This window comes from Saccostrea echinata, unplaced genomic scaffold, assembly GCF_033153115.1.
Source record: "Saccostrea echinata isolate AGI-Se365-2 ecotype Australia unplaced genomic scaffold, CSIRO_AGI_Sech_v1 ptg000009l, whole genome shotgun sequence".
Lineage (NCBI taxonomy): Eukaryota > Metazoa > Mollusca > Bivalvia > Ostreida > Ostreidae > Saccostrea > Saccostrea echinata.
In genome coordinates this window covers 50,812,300-50,828,857 of record NW_026889758.1, presented here as the reverse complement: position 1 = coordinate 50,828,857, position 16,558 = coordinate 50,812,300, and the positions used below count along the sequence as shown (strand labels likewise).

Genomic DNA, 16,558 nt, shown 5'->3' with positions numbered 1-16,558 from the left:
TTTATAGCTTTCTCATCTGCGATATTTTTAATCTGTGATTCACTGGCTTCATTAGCACGACAAATGTCTATAGCCCTCTGTAATGTAAGGTTTTCTTCTCTCAACAGTCTCTTTCTTACAGAGTCACTCTTGATCCCGCATACGATCCGATCTCTGATAAGAGAATCTTGTAAATTTTCAAACTCGCAACTCGCAGCTCTTTGTTTTAGATCAGTAACATATGCATCTATGCGCTCACCTTCTTTCTGTACCCTGGTGTTGAACATGTGCCTTTCATATGTAATGTTCTTCCTCGGGTTGCAATAAGCCTCGAATTTCTCACAAATGTCCGCGACTTTTTCTTTATCTTTGTCATCCCAGGTAAACGTATTATAAACCTCAATGGCTTCAGCGCCAACCACGTGGAGTAAGGTCATAGCCTGCACTTTATCATCTTTCTTCGCCGTTCCGGACGCTATATTATATATGTCGAATTGCTGCTTAAATCGCCTCCAGTTCTCCTTTAAGTTTCCGTTTAAGTTGAGTGCGGCTGGAGGGTTTAACCGGTCCATTTTTCTTCTGACACCATGTAAGATTCTCAACAACACTTGTGCACAGTTGCCATCTTTAATACACACTACATGACGTCACAATTACAAGGACACTAATACAGTTCACATGACAAGCGGCATAACTCTGTAAATCTTGTTACAAAGGAACCAGTTCAATTATCGTGTATTCTTTGATAGACACTTTCATTTACACATTTGATGTAAGTCTTTTAAAAAGACAATGTACTTCCGAGCTCTCATGAATTTTATATATGCATAAAAATTGATATCTCATGCTGATAATAGTTTCTGATTATTTTATAATCAGAAACTTATAATTAGAAACTTATAATTTAGAAACGATTTACAATGTTTTATATTTTTAGAACAAGTATTTCAATGAAGTCCAGAAGTAAGACAGTTTGGCTAATTTTCTCGGTGTTTCTTTTCTACCATGACTTTGCAGGTAATATTCGTGTTTCAAATATTAAGAAGTAAGAAAAGCTGGAAGATTTAAAGTAATTTGGCTTTATTTCATTTTAGTCGTGGCGATAAATTTACGGGAAAATCGATATCAATGGATGTACAGAAAAACGTCTGACGATGATTTTGAAGGTAAATATTTGATATTTTATTACATTTTAAGAGTCATATTAATATCATTCCTAAGGTCTATTTTAACACCAACCCCTGAGTAATATTAATGATGAATGTTAAAACTTAAAGTGTTAAAAAAAAACTATTTTCATAAGTAGTTAATTGACGACAACTTTAAATTTTATCAAAATTATTCATAGAGTAAACGTGCCTTTTAATTTACTACAAGTGATCTAATTGTTTACTTTTTTCAGTATTTGATAAGAAATTAATTAATCAAATAATTTTCAAATTTGCAATTTTCATAACTGAAAATGTTCTTTTCTGTACATTTTTTATGGTCCAGATTAATACTAAACCAAAATTTTATATTCTTCACAAAAGTAACTTCAATTTTCATCAAAAAAGTGTTGAATAGTCTATTTGTCAATGAAAGTCCCTATTTGGATTCCTCGACACCAGAATACAGGCTCGTATCTTTGGTGGATATTGCAAATCATAGGCTTTTTTAAATCGCCACGTTTTACGGAAGAAAATACAGCTAAAATTACACGTTTTTTCCCTTAAACTTCAATATTCAAACAAAGGAATTGACGTGGTTGATGTAAGTAATATTCTTAATCACAAAAGGGTCCAGTCTTGAACTCCACCATATTTCCAACTGAAGGCTACACCCTGTATTTCTTACAAAGATACATCGACTGTTACTTCCAAACTTTTTAATTACATGAAAACCACAGATCCTGGACATTGAGCATCTGAAACATAATCCTTCATCGTGTTCATGTTTTTCTTCACCCTACAACTATAGTCCTGCTGGACAAGTTATTACTGGTGACGTAAATATAGTTAATAATGAGGACCTTAAATCACTTATTCTAAAAGGGCCAAAATTTAGTCACCCCGATCTTTCGACTGGAATCATAATTTCATAAATATTATGAATTCTGTGGAAGATTACGCCAGGCGATGGGCCAGACATGAAAAAAAGACCTTGACACTATTTCAGAATGGATTAAATGTATCATACACTGTACGTATGTTAAAATCTCGCATTAAGCTATTGAGGGGCAATATGAAAACCATCTATCCTTCCGTGTTCAATTATTCCGAGGTTAAAAAAGAATTAGATAGACTACACGATCAGTATGTACTGGTCCCAGCTGAAAAAAAACAGGTAAGAACATTGTCTTTATTTGTAAGGCTCATTATTGATTGCATTTTAGAACTGGGATTTAATTCTACTAGTGCCAATCCAACTTATACCCATACTTCCCTTTCTAAGGAGGATATTCTTCAAAATCATATGTCCGTTTTGAATATTTTTAATATTCCCAACAACCAAAATGAATTTGATTTAACATATTTATATTGGATTCCGAAACTTCATAAAAATCCTAACAAAGATACATAGCGGGTTCCAGTAAATGTTCCACTAAGCCTCTTTCTTTAATTACCCCTCACTAAAATATTAACAGCAGTGATGAGAAACTTCAGTGGTACTTTGCAAAAATATATTCGAGAAGTGGTGTAAATCAGATGTGGATACTTAAAAATTCCAAGGAACTTATGGGAAATTTGAAATCACAAAATTTTACCAAAACCAATAACATAAAAACTCACGGCTTTTCAACTCTGTATACAACCATTCCCCACAATAAATTATAGTCCAGACTTTTTGACATCATTGACAGCTGTTTTTTCAATAAAAATGGAACACGTAAATTTACCTACCTTGTCATTGGTCATTTGCAAAATTATTGTCAAAAAGCATTTTGATTGTACACACAAGTACTCTGAAGTTGATATCAACAAGATGTTTGAGTTTCTGATTGACCAATCTGTGTCGTTTTTGGAGACCAGATCTATATCCCAGTGAGCTTCAAATAAAAGATACCACAGAGTCTGACACATCTGTTTCATATTTGGATATTTTACTAAAAAAAAAACGTTAATGGTAATCTGACAACAAAGCTTTATGATAAACGTGATGACTTTAACTTTTCAATCGTCAACTCCCCTTACTTGTGCAGCAATATACCCTTATCACCTGCATATGGAGTGTATATCTCTCAGTTGATTCGATACGCAAGAGCATGCTCTATGTATGAACAATTTCTAATTAAAGTCATCATTACGTAAGTTGTATGGTCGATACGATGACCTTGTTAGCAAATAAAATCTATCATTGAGCCATATGCTGACTAACTTTTTTCAAACTAATTGTTAGGCCATTTCTTACACACTGAATTGTCGACGGATTTTTCCATTATTTCCCGATCATGACAAGGAGCACACGGCGGGTATGACCGGTCGGCAGGGGATTCTCACTCCTCCATGGCACCCGATCCCACCTCTGATGTTTTTGGAAGTCCGTGTTTGCTCTGCCCTCGATTTGTATTGTTTTAATGGACTTTGTGCTTGAATACTGTTCGTTATCTCCATATTTCATTAAAGTTTTTCAAAAGTAGGTCAAACTCCAAGGCCAAGGTCAAAGGTTCAAAATTGTCAGTATCCAAAGGAAGGTCTTGTCACAAGGAATACGCATGTAAAGAATAAAAGCCCTAGCACCAACTGTTCAAAAGTTATGACCAAGGTTAAAGCTTTTCAAAAGTAGGTCAGAAGTCAAAGTTATTGGTTTCCATAAGAATATCTTGTCACAAAGAATACATCTGTGAAGTATGACAGCCCAAGCACCAATTGTTCAAAAGTTATGGCCAAGATTAACGTTTTTCAAAAGTAAGTCAAACTCCAAGGTCAAGGTCAAACGGTCAAAGTTAATGGTGTCAGAATTAAGGTCTTGTCACAAGGTATACACATGTGAAGTTTGAAAGCCCTAGCACCAACTATTCAAAAGTTATGTCCAAGGTTAAAGTTTGATAAAATTTAGGAAAAGTGGGTCACTCTAAGGTCAAGATTAAAAGGTTAAATTTGATGGTACCCAAAGAAATGTCTTGTCACAAGGAATGCACAGGTGAAATATGAAAGCCATAGCTCCAAAAGTTATGGGCAATGTTAAAGGTTTTGCAGGCAAACAGACAGACAGATACACAGACAGACAAACGGACAAGATAAAAACTATTTGCCCCCGAAACTTCGATTACGGAGGCATAAAAATGTGCATCTTATTTAATTAGAGGGATCTATATTTTACATTCATCTGGTGTGTAAATGCATTTTCTGAAGAATGATAAAAGAACCCGTTTGTTGTGCAGTTTGAACTCTTTCTCTATATCTCATTCTCTTATCTAAATAATTAGGTCTAATCTGATCTATCTAGCCACAAGAATATGCATAAGAATCCTCCATTGTGCCCCATCAAACATCACTAGCCCTTTTTTTTTAAAATGACATTCAGAAAAGGAATTTTGTATTCCTTTGCGTGGCGTTTAAATCAAGAAAAATGTGCACCTTACTTAATTAGAATGATCATTTGGTATGTAAATGCATTTTGTGAAGAATAATAAAAGAACCCGTTATTTGCGGCATTGATTTTTCTCTCTCTCTATATATATATATCTTTCTCTTATCTAAATAATTAGATCTATCTGGCCAAAAGAATATGCATAAGAATACCCCATTGTTTTCCATCAAACATCACTAGGCCCCCCCCCCTTTTTTTTTTAAAGAATGACATTCAAACAAGAAATTTTGCTTGGCGTTTACTTTTTTAGGGCCTTACAGGGTACACTAAATAGCTATTTTCATTTAGATTACTGTCTGCCACAAGTCAAAGAACCCTTGGGGTACGGAGCACGGAGGGGGGGGGGTCCCGTCCCCAAGCACCTGTGATTTAAGCTAGACCCGAAGCATCATATGATCGGCGTTGAAGTCCAGGTTAACGTTTAAGGAGCAAGTCCCTAGCAAGTCCGCTCTCAAGTATCTACATGTTTAAGCCCCATCTGGGCAAAACTTGCATGGTTGATGATGCATGTGATACTTCCTACTTTATTTACTTCGGACTCTGAATTTCACCTCATTTTCTGAATGATTGACCAAGTAAACGTATTCGGAGCAGGTCTATTCCCAAATGACTATAAGGTCTACTATGGTGACCAAAAACTTGCATGCGAACTAAATGACCTTCTCTAGATGTTGGACATTTTCTGAATGATGAAACAAGTTAAAGTTTTGGGAGCAAGTCCAGTTTCAGATAACGTAATGTAAGCCATGAGTTGCATGGATGATGTAACTAAGGATCTTCACGTTTAGGCTACGTCTGACCTGTTTTTAGAGCACAATTTACACGTATATATCTAAGAAGAAATATTAATTTTGTTCATTTGATAATATGTTTCATGTACGTCAAAAAATCCAATAATGAGTGAAGGATTTATTGATTGATTGACTGACTCCCTAACATTAGCTTATCATAACGAGCGCCTTGGAATACCAATGATTTTGTCTTCTTCAAACGAATTTGAAATTCCTTGCAGATGACTAAAATCAAGAGCAAAGAACTACTAATATCTATACTATAAATTGATAAATTTTGAAAATAAACTCCAAAACGCCTGAGTTCAAACTCACTCCTCTAATATTATACTAGGTACAAGATGATGTACGTATACTGTATTAAAATTTCATTTGCATACTAATTATTGACTTTCATTTTCGATAAACAGCCGTGAAATATCAGAAGAATGGAGGTAAGTAGAAACAAGTATAGCTTTTTCAAAAAGCTTTGCCGCCTTAAGCAACAACCTTAAAGTAAAACTGTAAACTGACATGCACCTATCTGGCCGTATTATTTTTGAGTACTGTAGTTCTTGGCTTTGTACTTCTTTGACACCTTTTTTTCACAGACATTAGCTGACGGAAATGACGGAAGAATAAACACATATTTCAATGTTTGCCTGCAGAAAAAGAACTTTCTGTTATAATCATAAAAATTTTAAAAAAAATTATAGTTCCTATTAAAAAAAAAAAAAACAAGCATTCTGAGAGTATTGCATTAGCAATACTAGTCCCCTACCGGCAAGTGTAATCTGGTTCCCGTTAAGAATTGAAAATGCCATAATTCCGTCAGAAATTAATGAAGCGGGACGAAATGCAAACTTGATCTATAACTAATCAAGGTAAAGCCACATACCAAAAAATCAGCTCAATATCTACAAGCGTTTAGAAGAAAATTGCGGAAAACCCTTAAAAATTGAAAAGGCCGCAATTCCGTCAAAAATCAATGAAGCGGAACGAAATGCAAACTTGATCTGTAACTCATCAAGATACACTCACATACCAAAAATCAGCTCAATATCTGCAAGCGTTTAAGAAAAAAGTGCGGAAAACCAAGTGGGACAGACTGACAGACAGACAGAGGACAGACAGACAGACAGACGGACAGACAGACGGACGGACAGACTCAGAGGAAACCTATAGTCCCCTCCGGTTTCACCGGTAGGGGACTAATAACGTGTCAGTTTTATTTACTGCAATTTTCTTTTGTTCGTTTTGTCGATTTTTTAAAAAATTGAAATTCTTGAAAAATTGTTCAGTCGTACGAAATTAGATCACCAGAAAAATTAAATCCCTTGCAAGTACAGCATTTCGACCAATGAAATAATTGAACATTTTCACATCATGTATTTTCTACCAATCAAAGAAGAGAGGAAGTTCATAGTCCGAAGACTGTAAAATACTTCAACTCTGTATACCGTCTTCCAAGGAAGACGGTAACAAGGAAGGCGGTAATAAGAAAATTTTAAACAAGTTTTAGAGTTGATATGGCATGTTTGGCCAGGTATAACAGAATTTATTCAATTACGCAAACATTAACTTCTCAACGATAGGAAACCATAGCTACGTGTAGCGTCGCCCGCGTGGTGCAATGGTTAGAGCGTTTGTTCTAGAGTCGCGGAATAAGGAGTTGATCCTTACGTGGTGGGTTCGAATCCAACTTCGGGACATGGAGACCAGTCCTTCAAATGAGACCTATAAACCTAGATCCCATGTCGCAGTAGATGCGGCACGAAAAAGATCTCTCATTGCCCTTAAACATTAAGTGCCGAGTTCAGGCCCAGGGGCCATAAAACTTAGATGAGCTCACTTTTGATCTCAGTCTCATTTTTTCACTGCATACCTTTTGTAAAAGTGAGACTGAGATCAATAGGTAGATCGTCTAAGTTTTATAGTCCCGGGGCCAGGTCTTAATGTGCAGCCCTCCACCGGCATCTCAATAACCTCAAGAGATGTAAAACTAAAAAAAAACTACGTAGAGTGAAGTCGCCAGTTACAGGTCGTTTCAGTTCCGGGTCAATCATATGTTTTTCATGCCATATTGCTTAAATTAAACCACAAAAAACTAATAGATACTCTAGTCATATAAAGAATTTGTTTCTGTCTCATTATTGTGTGTAATCAATAAAAAAAAAAAAATTAAAAATCAACATTTACAGAGCATCCGACAAACACAAGCATTGAAAATAGCGATTTTTGCGTTTCTATGACAGACTACTTTCGTTTTTATTCACAGCAACATGGCTGACAAAATTTATAGGTAAACAATAATAGCTGCATTCAATCATATCTCAGAAATCGTTCATAATGATCACAATTCAAATACATTTATTAGACTGATTAATTAATCAAACTAGCAGTGTTTCCAATTGCCTCATGACATGAACATATCGAAACTTTACATGTTCAATATTTCAAACCGCAGTTCTAACTCTATATTTACTTTGAATTATAAAAGTATTCTCCAGGGAAAATACAGAAACTTGTATAATGTATTTAGCTCGCAAAAAACCCCTTTTATCCCCTCGCAACGAAGTTGGAGAGGATATAGTAAAGCGTGAGGGTGTGTGTGTGCGGGTGAGTGATTGCATGCGCAGCGGAAATTACGGAAGTAATAATTCATATCGGGATAGATATGCTCATAATATTTGGGATATTCATCTCTCTTCTTTACGACTGAATACAATTTGATAGGACTTTTACAAAATCTTTATTAATAGATCCATCGTGCGCCTTCAATTTTAAGTTCCGATCGGGCATATATTTTGGGTTACCAATAGCAAACACTGACTTTGTGGGCATTTTCTGAGCTTACTACTCATAAACCTCTTTTTTTTCTCGTACCTTTCTCGTATTTTTAAAACAATTTAGCAACTGTCATTATATTATGATATTTTAGTCAAAAAAGGACGAAGGTTGAGTAATTAGAATCGGTGATTTAAAACAAGAGGTCCAAGGGCCTTAACGGTCACCTGAGTATAACACAACAATTTAGAGGATCCATAAAGTATAAAATAACTGATAGTTGAAGCTTTGTTGCCCAAAAGCAAGAGAAATAGGATGATCAGGATCAATAAAATAATTAGTCTAGTATTCAGTAACAACTCAAACATTAAATTCTAATCCATCCTCCATTTAGCACTATCACCAGACTATTAACAAACTATTAGTTCTTCTGTACTACTTTTAACCCCATATTGTGACCTCTCACGTTGACCTCTCTTGGTCTTTGAAGAAAACTCAATAATTTATTTTTGTCTCATTTTTGTTTATTTATTATTTACAAGTCTACCTGGTCATTAAAACTATGAAAGTACTTTTTTGTATTAAGCAATAAAATTTTCTGCATAATTCTCTTATTCCAATAACTTTCAAATACATTATTTACAGTGATTAATTATCAAAAGTGATTTGCAAAGGGGAATAACTTCTCTCAGTTGATTACAAATTAATGGAACCCTGGTTAGGATCAGAACACTTGACCAAATTGTCCTGAGATTCAAAAATCTGGTAAAAATATCCTTGCTTATTAAAACTTCAATATGCCAAGGAGCAGAGAAGATTTTTAAAGAAATAATGTATTTTCACTATAGATTCAACACAGCCCCACCCTAACACTAAAACCCATGTCCTAGGGTCATGAAATTCACAAATTTGGTAGAGGTACCCTCATCATCATAACTATACATTTAGTTTAAGATTTTCAAAGAATTAACACATTATCAATGTAGACCCCCCCCCCAAGCCCCGAGAAACACCAAATCCTGGGAACCACAAGTTTTAAAAATTTTGTAAGAAGCACAATTGTTCATCATAACTATGCACTTTGTTTATCTGCTCAACACTAAGGAACAGACAGGATTATTTAATAAAATTAATGCATCTTTACTATATGATCAATACAGCCCCACCCTTACACCAGAACATCTGACTTAGGGGCCATGAAACTCAAAATTCTGGAAAAAGCACTCTTGTTCATCACAACCATACACTTAAGTTTCTTTGCTTTATAACCAGGAGCAGAAAAGAATATTTTCAAAGAAATTGTGCTTTTTCACTATAATCAATAGAGCCCCCCTCCCAAACCCCGTGGCCATGAATTTCACAATTTAGGAAAAAGCACCCTTGTGCATCATAACCATGCACTTAGTTTGTTTAAATAATACCCAGGAGCAGAGAAGAAGATTTCAAAGAATTAATGCATCTTCACTATATAATCAATAGAGCCCAGCCCTAACACCAGAACCCTTGACCAAGGGGTCATGAAATTCATAATTTTGAAAAAGGCATCATTGCTTTTTATAACCATGCACTTAGTTTGTTTAAATATTACCAGGAGGAGAGATTTTCAAATAAATAATACACTTTTACTACATGATCTTCATAGCCCAACCCTAGCACCAGAACCCTTGACCCTGAGGCTATGAATTTCATAATTTTGGTAGAGGGTCCAATGCTTATTACAATCATACCAATAGTTTGACTGCTTGATGTCCAGGAGTAAAGAAGATTTTTAAAGCCTGCATCAACTGAGGTGGTTTTAGCCCCATCCCTGGGGACCCAGGAAGGCAGGGAACATAAAATTCGCAATTTTGTTCCCCTTTACCCAAAGATGATATATGCCAAAATTGGTTGAAATTGGTTTAGCGGTTCTAGAGAAGAAGTTGAAAATGTTCAAAAGTAAACGCACGACCGACGACGCACGACAACGGACAAAATCAGACAGCAATAGGTCACCTGAGTGACTCAGGTGACCAAAAAAGAGACTTTTTACTCACCAGCAAAAATAATTGAGATATATTTTTTAGCGAATCTTGCAAATTCTGGTATACGATGTTCCATGGTCTATCGCTGTACTTTTGTTGTAGATACAACAGGTGAAAGTTGCGACAAATGGGAGGTGTATGACGGAGTAGATTGTGTGTGCGCAAGCGGCGACCTCAAACAATCGCACTGTGACGGCGAGAACGGCATGGTGTGTGATGACCATGGTGTGCAATATCAGTCAAAATGTCATTTTGCCCTTGCCATGTGTCAAGGACGTATTTCCATAAAAAGAAAAGTGAAATCTTGCGGTATGTTTAATGCCCTGCATCACACGACCATCTTTTTGTAGATCATGTAGGTAATAAATAAGATGCTAAGTATTTCAGGTATTCCTAAGGAACGCCACAGCTGTCTTAAGGGTACAAAATATGTATCACAGTGTCAATTTTACATAACATTTAGTCTATCCTTTATATCATTAAGTCCACTTTATATATTACGTAGTCTATTCTTTATATCATTAAGTCCACTTTATATATTCATAGTCTATTCTTTATATCATTAAGTCCACTTTATATATTATGAAGTCTATTCTTTACACAATTAAGTCCACTTTATATATTATGAAGTGTATTCTTTATATCATTAAGTCCACTTTATATATTTTGTATTCTATTCTTTATACCATCACGTCCACTTTATATTTTATGTAGTACATAAGCTTTACTATACTGAAAAATCAATGTACTACAAAGTCAGATGCATTTGCATGCAGTCAAAAATTCTATGCTGAAGCTAGCAGCAAATGACAGCAGCCACTAACCCCGTAGAAGCTAGTTGCCAAGAAGGAAATTCATCAAAGAACTTAGAGTACTCTGACGCAATATTGTTCTATACTTAATTTAGATAATTAATAATTAATACTTAGACAATTAATGCAACACTTAATTATTTAATAAGACAAATACTCGAAGGCAGTTAAGATCACCTGCATTAGGAAAATCATATGGTTTTAAAACAGAAAAAATAAAAAAAGAATTTTCATCATCTTTGATCACTTAAGAACAACAAACAGTTGTAAATAGGTTAAGTACTTCAAGGAGAATCCCTTTTAAGCTAGCTCTGTGATGGGTCTCAGGAACAGGACCAATTAGCTAACCTGAAAATTGCTTACTCTTAGTATTGAAGACTGATACAGGGTTTGAAGGTAAGCTATTACCCAGCTTCTCGTTGAAGTGTGTATCGTAGAATTAGTGGTACAAAGTAAAGGGGCCAAACGGCTATTATATACTGCAGTATTAGGCTGTAGTGGTACCACCAAGTGGTGCCAAGGGCAGGGTACATATTTCAAGCAGCTATTATACCCATTATCTTTGAAGTGTGTTTCTAATTATTACTGGATCAAGGTAGATGGTCCCTTGTGCTATCATTTCCCGCTATCAGAATGGGGCTGCAGTGGTACCACCAATTGGTGCCAAGAGTGGAGGACATTTTTCCAGCATGCATTTTTCATCCATCATTAGCCACATGAACAAGGGTTAAGGACATTATGAAATATGTCTGTAACCTAAAGCTACACTTCCTAAAGGCCCAATCTGAGATCCTGAAGTGATATTCATATAGATCTTCTACTTCAGTCATGCTTTATGCATATTACAAAGACGAGAGGTCAAAGGACCTAAACGGTCGCTTGAGTATAATTCAACAATTTGAAGCATCTATAGAAGTGTAAAATAAATCAAGATAAACAAAAAAAAATGAAGATATGCTTTTACATTTAAGGAAGAAAAAAGAAGTAATATGCAAAAGCCGGTATTAAAAAAATTAAATTCATGTTTATACAGGTGAAAATTTGAAAAAAATAAAAGTGTGCCAACAGGTGGATTCGAAGCAGGACACTTAATGTCCATGGTGATAGTCTGCGGTCTTTTTTTATCTTTTATTTTAGTCTGCGGTCTATCTCTTTGAGCTATACTGACTATGAATACATAGGTCATAAATATAATCCAGTATGATAGAAATAGGTTTTCGCATTTTTTGTAGGATTTTTACGAATTTTGACCCTAGGGCAGGGGTGCCCCTAAAAAATCTTGTTTTAAATCATTCTTCAGATTAAAATCTATCAAAATTTCATAATTTGATTTAGGGGCAAGCCTGCCCTGAAGGACTTCTATGCTACAATCACACAAAAATCTGTGCTTTAACGGACAAAATACTGTTTTAACCAACTTTTGAGGTTAATTTCAAAGTTGCAAATAAAAAATTTTAAGTTCAAAATGCAAATTTGAAAAATTTAGACAAATATACGATAGAAAACAACTAAAGAACATTGATTTTTTAATGTGACTTTTTCCGGAAAATTGTTCTCTCTATAGGTCAAATCTTTTGTTATAACGAATGCATCCTTTAAAATTCTTTTATAATTTTTTTTATTTAAATTGATCTTTCAGTTACAATATTTACAGGAATTAATTATCATAAGTGAATAACAAAAGAAACTAACGTCTCCTTACAAGATCAACTTTGCTCAGATCAGAACACTCGATCCATACGTCCGATTTCAAAATTCTGGAAAAGTGACCCTTCCTTATTCCTTTTCATAACCAGGTACTTGTTTGTCTGCCTAATATCCAGGAACAGAGAAGAAAATTTTCAAAGAATTGAAGCAATTTCACTATACTAGTATAGCCAATAAAGCCCCAACATAACACAATATCCCATGAACAAGAGGCATTAATTCACACTTTTGGAAGAGACACGATTGCTTATTATTTCTGTCACTTCGTTTGTCTCCTAACGATAACAGGATCTGGTTTTAAAGACTCCTCCAAAAACTGAAGAATAGACTTCATATTATATATAGTGGACTTAATGATATAGAGAATATAGGCTACATATTATATAAAGTGGACTTAATGATATAGAGAATAGGATACATATTATATAAAGTGGACTTAATGATATAAAGAATAGACTTCATATTATATATAGTGGACTTAATGATATAGAGAATATAGGTTACATATTATATAAAGTGGACTTAATGATATAGAGAAAAGGATACATATTATATATAGTGGACTTAATGATATAGAGAATATAGGCTACATATTATATATAGTGGACTTAATGATATAGAGAATATAGGCTACATATTATATAAAGTGGACTTAATGATATAGAGAATAGGCTACATAGTGGACTTAATAATATAAAGGATATACTTAATGTTACGTAAAATTGACAATACGATGCATATTTTGTGCCCTTATGACAGCATATTGTGTTCCATAGACATAATATAGAAAGCGGTTTTAATGATATAAAGGATAGACTATATAATATATAAGGTGGACTTCATGATATAAATGTTCTAGACATCCGACTTCGTAATATTTGAATTTGACAGCATATCAAAGCTTTTGTGCTACATAATATATAAAGTGAACTTAATGATTAAAAGAATAGACTTCATATTATGTAAAATTGACACTATGATGCATATTTTGTACCCTTAAAACAGCTATGGTGTTCCATATATTCCACTCGTAATAGCCTCAGATTCCATTAAATTGTGTTCGGGTTGAATACCTTGTGGGGCAGGATTTATAAATACATAAATAAATAAATATTTTATATGTATGTATAAGAGATGAATTTAATTTTTGAGAATTCATGAGGACATGAACTACGACGCTTCACGCCGGGGCATATTGGCATATTTAATGAAGCGCGTTAGGTCTTCATGATAAATATGCAGGCATGAAACGTTGTAGTTCATGTACCTCATGAATTCTTAAAAATTAAATTCATATCTTATATTTACATTATTTTTCTGATGCCACATATTTTTGTCATTCAACGATCATTTTTGGAAAAAAAGGCACTATTTTATTACTTCAGTCACATCACTATGGAAATATTCTTACTCATCCCACGGTAGTTCAAGAGAACATGAACTTTTTCTAATTTGTAAAGAATCTTAAGGAAAAATATTTAGAATATATATATATATATATATATATATATATATATATATATATATATATATATATATATATATATATATATATATATATATATATATATATATATATATATATATATATATATATATAATAATAATAATAATAATAATAATAATAATAATAAAATTAAATCCAAGATAAACAAACAAGTTCACATTTAATTATTACACTAAGCTGCTTAAGTGTAATAATTAAATGTGAACTTGTTTGTTTATCTTGGATTTAATTTTAATTTATAACCTACCTATACCGTGGACTTTTACTACAATTTCACTATATATATATATATATATATATATATATATATATATATATATATATATATATATATATATATATATATATATATATATATATATATATATATAGGAGTGCCAAGCACGAGTGAAAATATAAAAGAAAAAATGCATTTCCATATTCAACTACAAAATGAGTGAATTCGGATTATTATATTTTCTTTGATTTTCCCGTTGTTTGTCTTTTCGTAACACAGTGTCATAGACTGTGACTTCACAGATCTATGAGCAGTTGAAGCACTATAACGTCGAGATTGTGAGATTGAAAAACGATTCCAACAACGTATTTAGGAAAACTTTTGGCAGTTTGTCTGTATAATTTACTCTCTCTAGAACACTTGTACTATCATTTCTCTTCTTTATGAACCGTCTGTGTTCAATTCGAATTCTTTCCAAGAATAAATCCCTATTTCCATGCTAAATTGAACAGCATTTTTCGGTACATACCATGGCGGGTTTTTTATAGGTAGATGTAGCATTCAAATATACTCATACGTGTATATCGTTTCATTGTAAAATATAAGGAACATGTATATCAAAGACATAAAATTCTTATGTTTTTGACCGGTCCACTTTTGGTATTGGGTAATATTTTGCAATTTATATATAAAATAATGACAGCCACATAATTTCTCTTTTAAAATTTATAAATTGCATTACAATATTACCTTTAAATTCTATTCAGGTTCCTGCAGGTGGATAAGAGTGTCATACAGTAAACCAAAGAAGACGCCTCAATCTATTTATTTTCGAAAAAATGGAAATGGAACTGGATATGAAGCGCAATACAAATCCTTAGGAATCGGTTCCCTATTGTTCTTCGAAAGAACTCTTAATTCTTGGGTTATTGGTATGGAAATAAAAAAAATATATTATACTGTTAATGTGGAACTCGTCTGTGGAATTCTTTTGATAATGATACAATATATGTACATTTTGCTTTTGAACTTCTGTTAAAAAAATCATGTTCATAACTTAATGGCAAAATACTCATACTTAGTAGTACTGTAACAAACGAGGAAATAGAGACAGTGTAGTAGTTTCATTTGTCCTTTTCTAACAAGTACTAGTACTTCGAACACAATTTGTGTTTGCGAGTAATTTCACTTACCTTCATTATTTTTTTTTTCTCGTAGGCATTAAAAACAGGACGGGGACATTTGTGTCAATGGTTCAAGAAGAAAAAGTTCCCTTTCCACAAGATAGTAATGGCGCAATGTTGGTTGTAATTGGATTGAAAGGATCAACGGCAATATTAAAAACAGATCCATATTTTACGATAAAATGTATAAAAGGTATTACTGATAGATACATGGAAATTAGTGTTTTATGTCCCCTTTCAAAAGGGAGATATTTTGTTTTTAACATTTTGTTTTTGCCTGTATGTAACTTCTCATTCTTCTTTTTCTTCATCTAAATTTTCTAAATTTATAAAACACTTAGCGGCTGGGCTAGCTGTCCGCTCATCTTAATTTTCCAAATCTATAAAACGCTTAGCGGCTGGGCTAGCTCTTCGTTCATCTAAATTTTCTAAATCTATAAAACACTTAGCGACTGGGCTAGCTGTCCGTTCATCTAAATTTTCTAAATCTATGAAACACTTAGCGGCTGGGCTAGCTCTTCGTTCATCTAAATTTTCTAAATCTATAAAACACCTAGCGTATAGGCTAGCTATCCGTTCAATAAACATAGATGTCTACCACCAAGCTGCTAGGTAAGCCGATACGATCTTGAACGCAGCCAAGCACTGGGGTATAAACCACCCTTCAGATTCGTTACACCTGATTGCTTTCTCAAAATTTACTGCTGTTCAAATTTTAGACTTCTCCAGAACCACTGGACCAAGTTCAACCACTGATCCCAAAGCATCCTTATTGTGTAAAGGAGATTCAGATTTGTTCAAATGAAGAGCCTGGTCCTCTTTAAAGGAGATAAAATTGAAAAAGGTGTTACTTAGATGGGTGTCTTAATTTTTTTTTCTTCTCAAGAACTCTGGACAAGAAAAGATAAAACTTATGAGAAAGCTTCCTGGCAGTATGTGTATATTCAAGTTAATTCAAATCATGACCTCCAGTGAGGTAAGGTGGTTTCGTGATCAGGGATC

The 16,558-nt window shown here is 33.8% G+C and overlaps 1 protein-coding gene and 1 long non-coding RNA gene across 2 annotated transcripts in view; both read left to right on the top strand.

Moving 5' to 3' along the window:
* The first annotated feature begins 911 nt into the window (after positions 1–911).
* Positions 912–16,558, top strand: part of LOC133183057 (uncharacterized) — a 275,276-nt gene continuing 259,629 nt past the window's right edge. The window contains exons 1-2 of the long non-coding RNA XR_009720576.1: positions 912–996; positions 1,074–1,125. This is a non-coding gene — a long non-coding RNA (uncharacterized LOC133183057). The remainder of the gene's footprint in view (positions 997–1,073; positions 1,126–16,558) is intronic.
* LOC133184033 (uncharacterized) lies at positions 10,236–16,361 on the top strand. The gene is made up of 4 exons (XM_061318902.1): positions 10,236–10,438; positions 15,140–15,304; positions 15,591–15,749; positions 16,276–16,361. The coding sequence occupies exons 1-4, from the start codon at positions 10,336–10,338 to the stop codon at positions 16,359–16,361; spliced, it is 513 nt and encodes a 170-aa protein (XP_061174886.1). The 5' UTR covers positions 10,236–10,335.